The sequence below is a fragment of the Podarcis cretensis genome, assembly GCF_951804945.1.
Source record: "Podarcis cretensis genome assembly, chromosome: 11".
Taxonomy (NCBI): domain Eukaryota; kingdom Metazoa; phylum Chordata; class Lepidosauria; order Squamata; family Lacertidae; genus Podarcis; species Podarcis cretensis.
Window position 1 is genome coordinate 59,640,428 of NC_137180.1, and position 16,075 is coordinate 59,656,502.

General features: G+C 43.4%; 1 protein-coding gene across 2 annotated transcripts in view; it reads right to left on the bottom strand.

The window, feature by feature from the left end:
• Positions 1-352: 352 nt before the first annotated feature.
• PIK3C3 (phosphatidylinositol 3-kinase catalytic subunit type 3) overlaps positions 353-16,075 on the bottom strand; it is a 123,916-nt gene continuing 108,193 nt past the window's right edge. For both annotated transcript variants that reach the window (XM_079994778.1, XM_079994777.1), the window contains 2 exons: positions 10,423-10,548; positions 353-1,017 (listed from right to left, as the gene is read on the bottom strand). In XM_079994778.1, coding sequence (XP_079850904.1) covers positions 1,003-1,017; positions 10,423-10,548 — 141 coding nt within the window. In that variant the 3' untranslated portion in view covers positions 353-1,002. The remainder of the gene's footprint in view (positions 1,018-10,422; positions 10,549-16,075) is intronic.

Consider the following 16,075-nt stretch of genomic DNA (forward strand, 5'->3'; position numbering starts at 1 on the left):
CAGCTGTATTCAGAGTAGGCTCATTGAAATAAATGGACAGTAACATAATTGCAGTGGGCCTAGTCTGGACAGAACTTCATTGAATACAACCTATTGACCGCATAATACACTCTGCTGGAAATAAGAAATAAATCAACATTTTCTGTCATTTGTTTTGCAACAGAGGGCACATATATACTGACAAATGAGCATGGAAAAGTTACAGGGATGTTTTTTACAACGTGGCAACGTTCAGCTGTAAGATATGGTGGTGTAAATATTTTTTCCATCTGGAATAGAGATCATCAGGAAATTTAAGAATTTCCACCCAGGAGCTGAGAAAGACAAAGGAGGAGTCTTAAAAGAAGAGAACTTTGCATCAAAAGAAATTTATTAGTCTTGGAATATTTAGTCAATGTACATTATTCTTTATTGAGAGAATGAAAGCATTGAATCTCTCTATCTTTAAGGGCTTTTTAAGACCATCAGTGATATTTAGCTTTTTTTTTTCCATTGTGGGTGGGCTCTTGTTGACACTTTGGAAGACAGCTGTCGCCAAAAGAAAGAACCACACAGCTGCTTATTCCCAATGACAATTTGGACAAGTCCTATCAGTGAACCCCAAACTTCAGTTCCCAAGTCCACAAACAGCTTTGACAATACTTTTCTTTCCATTCATTAAAATGGACATTTTGTAACACGTGCTCCTATAGACACCAGCCAAGTTAAGTGCAGCAGTAAGCTTCAGTTTCTGAATCCAACATCAGGTGTAGAGAAAAACACTTAGAAGGCCATGACGCATTCTTCTTTTCATAGTATTTGCATTTGGAGGGATGCTGCTCTCTTTTCCATACTTCATGGCGGAAATGTCTAGGCACCAAAACACATTCTTGAACTTGTCTTAATGGAAACCCAGACGAGGCAAACTATCTGAGCTGCTAAAATGTTCAGTACACTCTGTTGAGTGCCATCTTGAACAGCTTAACACACAGCCATGTGGTTTCCTCCAGAAGCTGATGGGGCTCATTTTCTCCAGTACTAAATAAGAGGGGGAAAGAGAGAAAGAAATCAAACATAAAGTAAGGAATCAATTTGGCTTGGATGTTGTAGGTTGGGGGAAAAAGTTTATTGGGCTGGTTCCGAAAGATTTCAGAAAGGTGGGTGGCAACCCAACCAGTGGGTGTGCATGCATGGGTGTGCAATTTCCAAGGGAAGTCATCATTAAAAATCTAATGGGCTTAAAAAAATAATTGTACAAGGTTTATATATTGGTTAGTACTAACACCCACACACCTAAAAGCAATTTATTTTAAATAATATAAAATATTGATAAGAAAATACCAACAATATCAACAGACTTTAAAAGCAAGCAGACATAATCTAAGTACCAAAACATAGTTAAAACCTACAGCTTTAAATAAGTAATGCACAATGAAATTATATGTCAAACAAACAAGCAAAATGGTTTTAGCAGCTGGTGAAAGCAACACAGCAAAGACTCCTGCCTAGTGTAAATGAGCAGGGAGTTCCAGAGGTGCTGCCGCACCAAAAGATTCACTGGACGTGAAAAATAAACATTGTATGGCAAATGAGAAGGCAAATGTCCAACACTTTCAATAATAGGCTAGTTTTTGTGTCATCATGATTTGGAGGACTTAGCCCTTTCTGCTTGGTTACCCTGTCCTTTGAGTCCTCAGTTATTTTGTAGATCTTTCATATTCTGGTCTTGGGGTGCAAGTCATAGTACACCAAATCATATGTCACTTAGAACTGATGTAGCAGATTGAAGAGTCCAAAATGCTTCGTATGATTTATCTCAAAGTGGTTGTTGCAATAAACCTATGGAGGTAGAGCTGTTTTTATTAACTCCACATCACCTACAAGTAAGGCAAAAAAGGAGAGATAAAGGACCCCTAGATGGTTAAGTTCAATCAAAGGTGACCATGGGGTTGCGGCGCTCATCTCACTTTCAGGCCGAGGGGGCCGGCGTTTGTCCACAGACAGCTTTCCGGGTCATGTGGCCAACATGACTAAACCACTTCTGGTGCAACGGACACTGTGACGGAAGCCAGAGTGCATGAAAACACAATTTACCTTCCCGTCACAGTGGTACCTTTTTATCTACTTGCACTTGTGTGCTTTTGAACTGCTAGGTTGGCAGGAGCTGGGACAGAGTAACAGGAGCTCACTCCGTCACGGGGATTCGAACTGCCGACCTACTGATCGGCAAGCCCAAGAGGCTCAGTGGTTTAGACCACAGCGCCATCTGCCTCCCTGCACCAACAAGAATGTCTCTGAGGAACAGTTGCTGGGAACTGGAGAGTGGAGAGTGTTCTTGTGGCTTGATGGTTTGCCATTGGAGCATCTGCTTGGCCACTGTGAGAACAGGATGCTGGTATAGCCTTTGGTCTGATCCACCAGGGCTCTTACTATGAGGAGATGAGGCTGAGGGACAGCGACTCAGGCCAACTGGTGAACTCCCAGCAAAGCACACAAATCACTTGGCAGGGCTTTTAATTTGGGTTGTCTTACAATCCTAATGGGTAAAACTAGGTCGAACGAACCATTCAGACACATCCCTCATTTGCAATGCTGCTTAACCCAATAATCCTGGGATGCAACTGAATCCGAACATGTAATTTATAGTTACAGATAGGTAGCCGTGTTGGTCTGCCATAGTCAAAACAAAATAAAAAAATTCCTTCCAGTAGCACCTTAAAGACCAACTAAGTTATTACTTGGTATCTGAAGAAGTGTGCATGCACACAAAAGCTCATACCAAGTACTAACTTAGTTGGTCTTTAAGGTGCTACTGGAAGGAATTTTTTTATTTTGTTTTGATGTAATTTATAAATATCTATCAAAGACGGCAAATCAGTTTTGGGCTCCATTCATTTGGGAATGGCAAAATCAGATTTAGACACCTCTTCTCTGTGAAAAGAACCGGCAGTGATACTAAAATGGAGAGAGGGGTAGACGGAGACTAGAATTTAACATTATTAACATCAGGTTTCCCACTTTTTTTATTGGGAGCAACAGCACAGGACTTGCCCGAAGTCACCCAATAACACTATCGCACAGCACCTCTTTATGCAGTGATTCCCAAATGGTATTCAGAGGCATGTACTCGTGCTGTGAGCCAGGTTTAAGTTTGCTATGCAAAAAGTAAAGAAAAACTAGGGCTGAGCTGAATATTTCCCCCCACTCTCAAGGGATCACTCACAAAAGCAATTCAGTTTTACATTGAAAGCTGGGAAGTAGCTTGCCTCTTCGGTACATGTGTTCCAAGCATGAAAAAGAAACCTCTGATCCTTCAATAGTTTCCTCCATTGCATTTGTTGGAAACTTTTGGCTCTCCCTGATGCTGTTGCTATCATTGAAATGATTTCTATGCCGCCAGTGTGGTGTAGTGGTTAAGAGCGGTAGTCTCATAATCTGGGGAACCGGGTTCGTGTCTCCGCTCCTCCACATGCAGCTGCTGGGTGACCTTGGGCTAGTCACACTTCTTTGAAGTCTCTCAGCCCCACTCACCTCACAGAGTGTTTGTTGTGGGGGAGGAAGGGAAAGGAGAATGTTAGCCGCTTTGAGACTCCTTAAAGGGAGTGAAAGGCCGGATATCAAATCCAAAACTCTTCTTCTTCTTCTTTCATTTCAAGAAGAAACACCAAGCAAAATAACCGAAACAAACCAGTTATAAAATACAGCTGCCTACAATTAAAATACACAATAAAGCAAGCGCATTAAGACATCCATAAAGGTAAAGGTAAAGGACCCCTGACAGTTAAGTCCAGTCACAAACAACTCTGGGGGTGCAGCGCTCATCTCGCTTTACTGGCCGAGATGCAGTTGTACATTGCGGATACCATCCCTTTGCCATGTCCCTTTGCTGTTAGGAGGAGTCCAGCCTTTCTCAACCTGTGGGTCCCCAGATGTTGTTGAACTACAATTCCCATCACCCCTAGCTAGCAAGGCCAGAGCTCAGGGATGATTGGAGTTGTAGTCCAACAACATCTGGGGACCCACAGGTTGAGAGCCGCTGAATTCGAGTCCAGCTCCCTGCAGTGCAGGAATACTTTGCCCAAAGTGGGGCTTGAACCCACGACCTCGAGATTAAGAGCTTCCTGCTCTACTGATTGAGCTACTCCTCATCAATCAGGAGTTGTGTAGATGCTGATTTACACCCGTCTGTTTTGCCCTCTTTTCTACAAATCTGCAATAAAGGGATTTCACATTCTAAGTTGGACACATGGCAATTCCCCCAACTCTCCACCCTCAGTTTTAACCATTCAAAGCACATGCTTCCCAGCACAACTTCTGTCTGATACCTGCATACAACAACTATATTTTGCAAAGGCATATGTTAAGATCTTTCATATCTTTCGTCTGATACCTGCATACAACAGCTATACTTTGCAAAGGCATATGTGGAACATTACAAAGAAAAAATTCATTTCCTGCAAGCACTGCTTCTTAAAGTTGTCACATCTGACACTTGTGTTCGTAAAGACATACGTGGAACAAGAAAAAGCTTCTATTTGGACATTACATATATAAGAACTGATCTATTTGTATTTCCTGTTCAAAATGTTGGTCTTTAATTGCGTCTACTTAATTTGATAATGTGAAAAGAGGTATGTTTATATGATGTATAAAGAATTCATATGGTTAAACACAGCCAGTTGTGTTGTGGGTGTTATTATTATCCCCAGCACAACATGCAGGCCAGAGTGTCAATCACAAACTTTCAAACTTTGTTGCAGCTGGAGTGTGTCTCCCCGCTTTTTAAAAAGGCTGCATTATCTTGCAGACAGGCTTCCAATGAGAAACCGTCAATGGTTGGTCATACTGTGGCACTGAGGCCACGTGCAACTTGATGCTTTCCAGTTAATTAAACTCGATACCCATCAGTAATAATATATATTTACTTCTGGAAAATAAAATAAAAAATAAAAAATAAAGAGCCTCGTAAAATGTGGTGATCTGGAATAATAGCTGGGGCTGCTGGTTTCGCCGGTTGAGATAAGAGGCTTTAATAATGTCAGCAGCTACAGAAGCCCATTGTATTTCAACAGCGTCACACACCAATTTCCGCAGGATTTAAAGCAGCAATTATTTTTGCCCCTAATTAATAGATGTCCTGGAGAAAACCATGGGAAGCATATCCAGTCCCAAGAATAAACAACTGAAGCCTGTGGACTGGTACAGCAAACTTCTGCTACATCCTCTTTCCTCGAAAGGTGAACACAGTTGACTAGTTGTCATTGCCTTCATCATCCTGTTGCCCTTTGTATGTCTTGGACTACAAACTCTCCCAACATCAAGTCATCTTCAAGCTCAGCCTCACCTACAGCACATTACAATAAACCAATCTGGAACGGCTAAGGGAGCTGGGCATGTTTAGCCTGGAGAAGAGGAGGTTAAGGGGTGATATGATAGCCATGTTCAAATATACAAAAGGATGTCACATAGAGGAGGGAGAAAGGTTGTTTTCTGCTGCTCCAGAGATGCGGACATGGAGCAATGGATCCAAACTACAAGAAAGAAGATTCCACCTAAACATTAGGAAGAACTTCCTGACAGTAAGAGCTGTTCGACAGTGGAATTTGCTGCCAAGGAGTGTGGTGGAGTCTCCTTCTTTGGAGGTCTTTAAGCAGAGGCTTGACAACCATATGTCAGGAGTGCTCTGATGGTGTTTCCTGCTTGGCAGGGGGTTGGACTCGATGGCCCTTGTGGTCTCTTCCAACTCTATGATTCTATGATTCTAAGTTAACAGAGCATGGAGTACAGTGGAGAAGTCATTTCTGTCCAAAAGTGTCTCTAAGTGGTGAACTACTCAGGGGTGGAAGAAAGCTCTCCTAGCTACTGAGGCCACCTGTGCCTCCACTGATAGTGATGAATCCAGGAGCAATAGCTTGGATGCAAGTGATGCTGGAGATCTGATGCTTTAAAAGCACCACCAACAAAACAGCAGCAGCAGCAACCACCACAACAGAAGGAAGTTGAAGATCTCATGTACTATGTCCCGGTGTGGAATGGAATTAAGAAGGATCTGGAAGTATGGAGAAGACTAAAACTATCCCTCTGGGGAAGAATCTCAATGATTAAGATGTTAGTGCTACCAAGGATGTTATTTTTATTCCAGATGATACCAATACTAAAAGGAGCGGCGATCTTTAAAGATTGGCAAAGGATGATTTCAAGATATGTCTGGCAGGGCAAAAAGCCGAGAATCAAATATAAATTATTAACAGATGCAAAAGAAAGAGGAGGCTTTGCCCTGCCAGATTTGAAGTTGTATTATGAAGCATCATGTCTTTGCTGGTTAAAAGAATGGATTAAACTTAAAAATACGAAGCTCCTGGATTTAGAAGGATTTGACAACAGATTTGGATGGCACGCGCACCTTTGGAAAGAAAAGAAAAAGGGTTATAAATCATTTGAAAATCATATCTTCCGGAGATCGTTATTGGAAGTTTGGGACAGATACAAAAATATATTAGAAATGGGGGTCCCACATTGGTTATCCCCATTAGAGGTTATAGGTGTCAAAAAAATTAATATGAGAAGTGACTGGATCACCTATGGAGACTTGGTGGTGAAGGAAGGGGGGAAGTGGAGATTAAAACCATACGAACAAGTAAGGGAACATGTTTATGATTGGTTGCACTACTACCAAATAAGTGAAATGTTTAAAAAGGATGTGAAAGAAAAAGGGTACAAAGAAAAAGATTCAAAATTTCAAACAGAAATTGTTAATAATGATTGTAAGATAATTTCCAAAATGTATAAAATTCTGTTGGAATGGCATACAATGGACGAGGAAGTAAAAGTGGTTATGATTCAATGGGCCAAAGACTTAGGATATAACATAGAAATAGATGATTGGCAAAGAATATGGAATGAAAACCTGAAGTTTACAGCATGTATCACATTGAAAGAAAATGTTATGAAGATGGTTTACAGGTGGTATATGACACCAGTAAAATTAGCAAAAATGTACAAAACCTGTAATAAATGTTGGAGATGCAAGGAGAAAGAAGGTACATTCATGCATATGTGGTGGGATTGTAAGAAAGTAAGGGGGTTCTGGGAGATGATATATAATGAATTAAAGAAAATGCTAAAATATAGCTTTGTTAAGAAACCAGAAACCTTTTTGCTGGGAATAACAAGAATGGACATAAATAGGAGAGACTGTAAACTTTTTCAGTACGCAATCACCGCAGCAAGAATACTGTTGGCCCAAAAATGGAAACAAGAAGAAGTACCGACTCTGGAAGAATGGAGGGCAAAATTAACAGACTATGCAGAACTGGATAAACTAACTGGGAAAATCAGATTCCAAAAGGATCACAGGTTCTTTGAGGACTGGGGAAAATTTACGGAGTATTTGAAAACTGTTTGTGAGGACTGTACAACGCTAGTGTGCTTTAAAGAAGCTTTGTGAAAATACAAGGAATATTGTTAGTAGCAAATAAGGTCAGAAATATAGTGTTTAATGGCAATATTAAAATTAAGGAATGTGAAGATAGGACTTGAATTACGAATGATTGTCAGAGAAGTTGAGGGAGGTCCAATAAGCTAAAATATGTGATGTGTAAATTGATATGACTGGAGTTTTTCATGAAAAATTTTATAATAAAAAAAATTTAAAGCTGAAGATCTCATGTACTAGCAAAGCACAGCCTGATAAAAACTTTCAACTGCACAGTAACAGAATGGTTTTGCGGTTGTAAAACTCCTGGTAAAAGGAAGGAGGGAAATGTTATGAATGAATGAGCCCGACTGGAAAAATAAAACATGAAGAAGCAAAAATGGATGACCGAGATCAAATCTGTAACCTCTTGATTTATTAGCCCAACCTGGAAAGAACATTAATGCGCTGCTGGCACAAGAACTCTTGAGAAATGAGAACCCATCACAAAATAATCTGCTACCTTCCACCCACCAACCATTGGGGAGGGCAAATGGGGGAGACTGTGGTTAGCCTTTTTCTTTTGACCATTAGGATCTAATCCATGGTCTTGGGTGTGCCAATATCATTTTTAAAAGGGGGAAAACAGGGCAGCACTTCATATCAATAATGTGCATATCCAGTTACTGCAATTGTGTGTTTACATCACAGTATCTGGGATACAAGTTGTTTGAGGACAAACAACAGGAAAAAGCTCTCACGCTGTACTTAAGGAAGTCTGCCTGGAAGTCTCTCACTGGGCATTGCTGGAAATGAGATGCTGGTATAGAGGAGCTGTTGGTCTGATTCAGCAGGGCTTTTTAGGTGTTATCGTTCTGGTCCAAGCTTCCTGCCATGGACTGAGATATAGAAGGCTAAGTCACCATGACTGCACATTCAGATGAAAGCTTCCTAAGCTGTAGTTGAGAGCCAGTGTGGTGTAGTGGTTAAGAGCGGTAGTCTTGTAATCTGGAGAACCAGGTTCGAGTCTCCGCTCCTCCACATGCAGCTGCTGGGTGACCTTGGGCCAGTCACACTTCTTTGAAGTCTCTCAGCCCCACTCACCTCACAGAGTGTTTGTTGTGGGGGAGGAAGGGAAAAGGAGATTGTTAGCCGCTTTGAGACTCCTGAAGGGGAGTGAAAGGCGGGATATCAAATCCAAACTCTTCTTCTTCTAGTTTGCCACAAGAGACCATCTCAAGGGACCCTGAAGGAAAGGCACACTCTTTCTCCTCTTAGGGGGCCTCCATCTGGAACTTGAGGAGCAGGAAGCTCTCAAATTTGTAAGGCGAGCCAGGTTGGGTGACCCAGCACGAGCTCTGGAGGCACCAAATTCCAGCTCAGAAAGTGAGCCTGAACATGACAGCCCTGGGCTAGGAATCCTAGATGCAGCACCTCTGAGCTAGAATCCCCAGAGGAACCAGGGACTTCAGGGTTTCCAGTTCCTTGCTCAACACATGGGGGTGCGTCTTTAAGGCTCCCCATTACGCAGCTGAGGGACACAGGTCATATGGAACCTGAGATGGGTATGCAGGATCAAAAGGTATAAAAAAATGCATTTGGGGACAAGGTGCCTTCAGAACATGCAATCAGCTCCTAGTGACCTGTCCAGGGTCCTGAAAGCTGGGTACCGCATGCCCTCCTCTATTTGTGCTCCAGATCAGAGATTCCTTCCAGCCCTGCTGATTCCTCCTCATCTTGTTTGCTATGCCCTCTGCCTCCCCTGGGTGGCTCTGCTTTCTTGTGACTTGGCATTCTCATCTGTATAGCCAGTTGACAGAGACAGAGTGTTCTATTCTGGCTACGCCACATGCTTCTCCTGGACAGGAAGAAATCAGACGCGAAGAAAACAGCACGCCTGGATCCTCTGCCACAGACCTGGTGGGATGTGCAGTGAGTTACAATGCAAAATCTGACTCGGGTGCCAAAGAATCAATTGTCCCAATGTCTTGCTAAGCCAGGAGACCTTCACAAAGAGTTCTGTTGCCACTGTGAATGCAGACAGACTGGAATTCTGTAGCTTGGCAAGGGGGCTGTGGAGACCACAGGGCCTCTTAAATATAGAATCATAGAGTTGGAAGGGAACCCCAATGATCATGTACAGTATTTTTCGTTCTATAAGATGCACCAGACCATAAGACATACCTAGTTTTTGGAGGAGGAAAACAAGAAAAAAAAATTCGGAATCCCAGAAGCCAGAACAGCAAGAGGGATCTGGCTTCTGGGATAGCCACGCGCAGCCTCTTCAGGGCAGTGAGATGAAGGCTCCCCCAAGAGCTGCGCTCCCTTTAAAGAGCGCACAGAGAGTGTGTGCGGCTCTTAGGGGCTTTTCCCTGAGGAGGGAGAAGGGCAGCCCTTCTCCCTCCTCGGGGAAAAGCCCCCAAGAGCCGCACACACGCTCCACGGGGCTCTTTAAAGGGAGCGTTGAGCAGAGCCTCCCGCCTGCATTCGCTCCATAAGACGCACATACACTTCCCCTTTTTAGGAGGGGAAAAGTGTGTCTTATAGAGCGAAAATACAGTAGTCTACCCCCCCTGCAATTTAGGAATATGCAGCTGCTCCATACGGGGACTGAACCTGCAACCTTGGCATTAACAGCACCATGCTCTAACCAACTGAGCTATCCTCTGAAGTGATCTGCTTCCCAAGCTACTGTTTTGCTTTTTAGATGGTTGTGTTTAGATGAGTGAGAGTGTGCATGTTTGTGAGTGTGCGCGTGCGTGTGATTTGGCAGTCTCAACCAAATCAGCTTGAGTGTCTCAGGTGCTAAAGAACTAAGATTATTCAGGGCAGACAGGGAACTGCATTTTCAAATTTATACACCGTATGATTTACTTATGGAATTCACTGTTAGAATGGGTGATGAGGTAAGGTATCTGGCCAGCTTTTTTTTTTTAAAAAAAGGAATGAAATAAATTCAGCGAGGAGTGGTCTACTGGCAGCTACTACCTAAAAAAAGAAAGACTTTTGGGCTCTTCTGATGTTCTTACCTGAGCAAACTTGTGGATCTGCTCCACCATCGCAGCAAAGAGAGCATGGACACTTTCATCTATCAGGCTCTGCATGTAGTGCACAGCCTCCTCGTCAGAGAGATCCAGGCGGAACTTATCTTGCACCTGGGAAGGAAAGAAGAGAGCAGGAGATTTTTTTAAAAAGGAATGTGATTTTGTAGATTGCAATTGCCATCCCTTTGCCATGTCCCTTTGTTGTTAGGAGGAGGTTTTCAAAGTACAAAATCCTACTCCAAAATCCCACAACCCCCCTAAAAAGGTAAAGGTACCCCTGCCCATACGGGCCAGTCTTGACAGACTCTGGGGTTGTGCGCCCATCTCACTTAAGAGGCCAGGGGCCAGCGCTGTCCGGAGACACTTCCGGGTCACGTGGCCAGCGTGACATCGCTGCTCTGGCGAGCCAGAGCCGCACACGGAAACGCCGTTTACCTTCCCGCTGGTAAGTGGTCCCTATTTATCTACTTGCACCCGGAGGTGCTTTCGAACTGCTAGGTTGGCAGGCGCTGGGACCGAGCAGCGGGAGCGCACCCCGCCGCAGGGATTCGAACCGCCGACCTTTCGATCGGCAAGTCCTAGGCACTGAGGCTTTAACCCACAGCGCCACCTGCGTCCCATTACAACCCCCCTAGACGTAATCAAAAAAACAATGGGAGGACGACATAGGCTATGAGATTAACCCCACTCAGTGGACCAGAATGTGTTCTAAATCTGTGGTGGCCTGTGTATGCTCTTCACAATAAGCACCGTCTGCTCACTCAGAGAGATATTTACAGTTTTTTATTTTACATATGTACAAGCAGCACATTACAATCATGCTTCCGAATTATCTGGTTCAGATTCGGGGAGTGGTCTTCTCCTGCTTCTCCAACAGAAAAGGCAGGGAAGTTTCATGGGACGTCTCTGATCCTTTCGTTTTAACCCTCTCCTTTCCTGAGCAGATGGCACAGGGACAGGCTCTCAGGTTGTTCCTGAACTTCCTGTGTGGTGCTGGGACTCTGCTTCAGCATCAGAGAGCCTTCCAGCCTCCTGGCCCTTTCCCTCTTCTCCATCCGTCACTTCCTCTCTACCTCCCTCTGACTGTTCCTGCTCCTCAAAGGCATTCCCTGGCAGTCCCGTGACAAAACCTCCCTTTAAATCCATATCAGCAAAAAGGGGAAAAAACTCGCTCTGAAACTCATTTACAGATGGTACCTAATACCAAGGAAACTAGCGCTAACACACCCAGGAACCTTACCAAAATACTGGAGACGATGCACCTCCACAGGCACATACTTCCACATGTGGTGGGCATGACCCCAAATCCAACTATTTTGGAAAACAATCATACATGAAATATGCAAAATAACTAAGCAAGTAATAGAAGTCAGCCCAGAACTGGCTCCACTAAACACCTTCCAAGATAATAATGCCCACTCACATGATAAAGAGCTTATAACCCACCTATTCTCAGCAGCCAGAAACATCATAGCCAGACACTGGGGAGACCTGTCTGGAGTAAACATGGACCAGAGGTATCAAATAGTATGGGAAACAGCCTTATTAGAAAAAAACAAACGTAACCAATAAACTGAAACTGTCACAGGGACAAACAGAAGAAGATGCCTTCACCCCGGTATGGCTCCCCTTTATCACATACACAGCCCAACAAGACAGCGACAAGAATCCACCAACAGCATGTGAATCTATATGGCTTACCTGATTCAAAAACACCCACCCATCCCACTCACGCATGAAAACAAAGGTCGCCACAGCCAATCACAAAGAAACAACCACACCCAACCTCTCTCATCACCAAAGGAACACAAGCAAATAGTAAAGAGAACCCGCACAAGCGATGTTGACACAAAACCCCACACATAAACTAAGCAGAATAGAAGGATTGCTACCTGACCCCAGCCCCACTCACCATGGCCCCCTCCACCTCTTTCCCCCTTTTCTTCCTAATGTAACACTAATGTCTCAACAAATGAAACTGATCTGTACAAAATGTAACTTGCCAGGTTTTGAATAAACATACACAAATTTATTGTGTAAGGCAAGGCAAGGATATGTAGAATTTTATAACATGCAGAGAATAATATCTGCAGAGAAATCAGAGAGAGGAGCTGAAGGAAGTCCTTGGTGGGGGGGGGTGAGTGATGGAAGGGTGGGGAAAAATGGGGGAAATAATGTATGGGATTATATGGTTTGATAATTAGTTATGTTGAAATTGCTTAATAAAAATATTTTGAAAAATAAAATAAAATGTAACTTGAACAAAGACATTGCATATACTTTTGTAAACCAAGAAATCTTTTAAAATATTTGTGTGTTTTTTCAAAGAATGTGAAATATGCACAAGGATGCACACACCCCAAAGCTCCCCCGGAAGCTGCAAGCAATGCAAAATACAGTGGCTCAACTGTTTGCTGGAGCAGACTATTGCCGTGTTATATCACAGCTGAAAGAATCACAGAAGCATAGAATCTTAGAATTGGAAGGGGCTCCAAGGATCATCTAGACCAACCCTCCTGCAATGCAGAAATCACAGTTAAAGAATCCCTGAGAGAAGGCCATCCACCCTCTGTTTGAAAACCTTCAAGGAAGGAGTGTTCACCACTTTCCAAGTTAGTCCATTCCATCATCTAACGGCTCTTACTGCCGGGAAGTTCTTCCTAACATTGAGCTGGAATCTCCTTTCTCGTAATTTGAATCCATGAAAGAACTGGCTGCCAGTTAGCTAACTAGCTAAATCCAGGGTCCTGGTATTAGTGTAAAGGTAAAGGGACCCCTGACCATTAGGTCCAGCCATGGATGACTCTGGGGTTGCGGCGCTCATCTCGCTTTATTGGCCGAGGGAGCCGGCGTACAGCTTCCGGGTCATGCGGCCAGCATGACTAAGCCACTTCTGGCGAACCAGAGCAGCGCACAGAAACACCGTTTACCTTCCCGCCAGAGGGGTACCTATTTATCTACTTGCACTTTGATGTGCTTTTGAACAGCTAGGTGGGCAGGAGCAGGGACCAAGCAATGGGAGCTCACCCCGTCGTGGGGATTCGAACCACCGACCTTCTGATCGGCAAGCCCTAGGCTCTGTGGTTTAACCCAAAGCGCCACCCTAAATGGCTAGAGACCAAGATACCTACACTATAGTTTCATTTCTTACATACCCAACCAATTGCTGTGCTCTGCTGAATATTCCATCTTATCAGAAGGTCTGTTCCACACAATGCCTTAGTGTTACTGAACCTTTGCAACTTCCTCCCGACAACCTTATGTGCCATGTCTACTGTCTTTTCAGCACCAACTGAAGACCTTCCCTTTTCAACAAGCCTATTGAGTGGAGATCTTCATCTGCATTGGAGCTGAAACTGATTTTACATATGAAAGTGGTTTTTTTTACATATGACTTTTAAAAATGGTTTTAATTGTTTTTAAAAACTAAATTGTGCAAGTGTTTTTATTGTGGATGCTTTTATTGTCAAAACACATCAAGGTATTTTACTGAAAGCAATTCAGAAATGGAATTAGTGTTAGAAATACAAATTTGACAGACAACACTCCAGGTGTATGGGCACATGGTTTTGCACAGGCATAGGCAAACTCGGCCCTCCAGATGTTTTGGGACTACAGCTCCCACCATCCCTAGCTAACAGGACCAGTGGTCAGGGATGATGGGAATTGTAGTCTCAAAACATCTGGAGGGCCGAGTTTGCCTATGCCTGGTTTTGCATCTACACTTAATAGCTGTACAGTTTTGGGTCTTGCTGGGGAGGTTGTGGTGGAGGCCCCTAGATATCCTCCCCTCATGTAACAAGGGTACAAGGGATAGGACTTAGGTACTCTACAGGGGATGAGGTCCAGTGGTCGAAAATCTGCTTTCATGCAGAAGGATCCACATCTGGGTATCTCCAGGCAGGGCTGGAAAAGACTCCTGGTCTGATATCTTGGGAGAGCTGCTGCCATCAGTGTAGACAATACTGAGTGAGATGGACCAAGGGACTGACTCAGTAGAAGGTGATTTTCCTAGGTTCCTAAGGCAAGCAAATTCCATTTACAGCTGGGATGGGGAAGCAGAGGAAGTTTGTTGAGGTTGGTCAGGGTGTAAATGCACACGCTGGAGCTGCGGAGCTTTTTTAAAAAATAAGAAAGTGCCTTTTAGAAAAACCCTACGGCTGTTCAGGGAAGCAGCATGGAAACAGCACATATGAGATGACAACAGCAGTTCCACCAAAGCCATCTCTGTATGGTGGGCAAGAATTAGATTACCGGGGATTACATTTTTCATCTGTGAAGTAGTTACTACACTCATTCAGTTTCTTTCCGCTGACAGCTGGGAGGCTTAAAAAGACTGCTCTGAAAAGTGTCAATGCTGGGCTTACATGGTGCGCAAGCCAAATGCCTGGAGTCCTAAAACTAACCCCCCCCCCAAAAAAAAAAGGAGAGGGGGGGGGAGAGATGTAGGTACTTCCAAGACTTCCTGATTCGTCCTTGCAGGCAATGCTGTGACCACTCCCTGTATGGAGGTGGTGGAGGAAAAAATATATCCATCAAGCGCTTTTCAAGGTTTTTGCATCCGAAGGCCAGAAAAGTAAAGTAACACCGGTCCTGAAAGATCTTCATTGGCTCCCAGTACATTTCCGAGCACAATTCAAAGTGTTGGTGTTTACCTTTAAAGCCCTAAACGGCCTCAGTCCTAACAAAAAAAATTCCTTCCAGTAGCACCTTAAAGACCAACTAAGTTAGTTCTTGGTATGAGCTTTCGTGTGCATGCACACTTCTTCAGATACACTGAAACAGAAGTTTCCAGACCCTTCTATATAGTGAGAAGGTGGGGAGGGGTATTACTCAGAAGGGTGGTGGGAATGGGTGATTGGCAGATAGCTGTGATGAGCCTGTTGACGACTCTTAACGACTGCAATAGGTCTTACAGGAAAAAGCAAGGGGTGAGAAGGTGAAAAATGGCTTTGTCATGTATAATGAGATAAGAATCCAAGGTCTTTGTTCAGACCAGGACTCTCCATGGTTTTAAGTTTGGTGATAAGTTGCAATTCAGCAGCTTCTCTTTCCAGTCTATTTCTGAAATTCCTTTGTAGTAAAACAGCTACTTTGAGATCTTGTATAGAATGTCCTGGGAGATTGAAGTGTTCTCCTACTGGTTTCACTGGTATCTGAAGAAGTGTGCATGCACACGAAAGCTCATACCAAGAACTAACTTAGTTGGTCTTTAAGGTGCTACTGGAAGGAATTTTTTTTGTTTTGACTATGGCAGACCAACACGGCTACCTATCTGTAACTGGCCTCAGTCCTGTATACCTGAAAGAGCGTCTCCAACCCCATCGTTCTGCCCAGACACTGAGGGCCAGCGCTGAGGGCCTTCTGTTTTTTTTTTGTTTTTTTTAATAAAATTTTTATTGAATTTTCACATTTTATAAGCACAAACACACACAAACAAAAACAACACATATAAGGTTTCATGTCCTTACTTTCCTAACCCCAGTTCTTGACCTCCCCCCACCCCCCCTTCATACATCCTAATTTAATTGAATTAACTCAGCAAGCTCATATCTCTCATCCTTTACATATTGTTGTTATATAAGTATTTTTTTTTTTAAAAAAAATACTTGATTCATATTACTTGGCCAAATTTTAC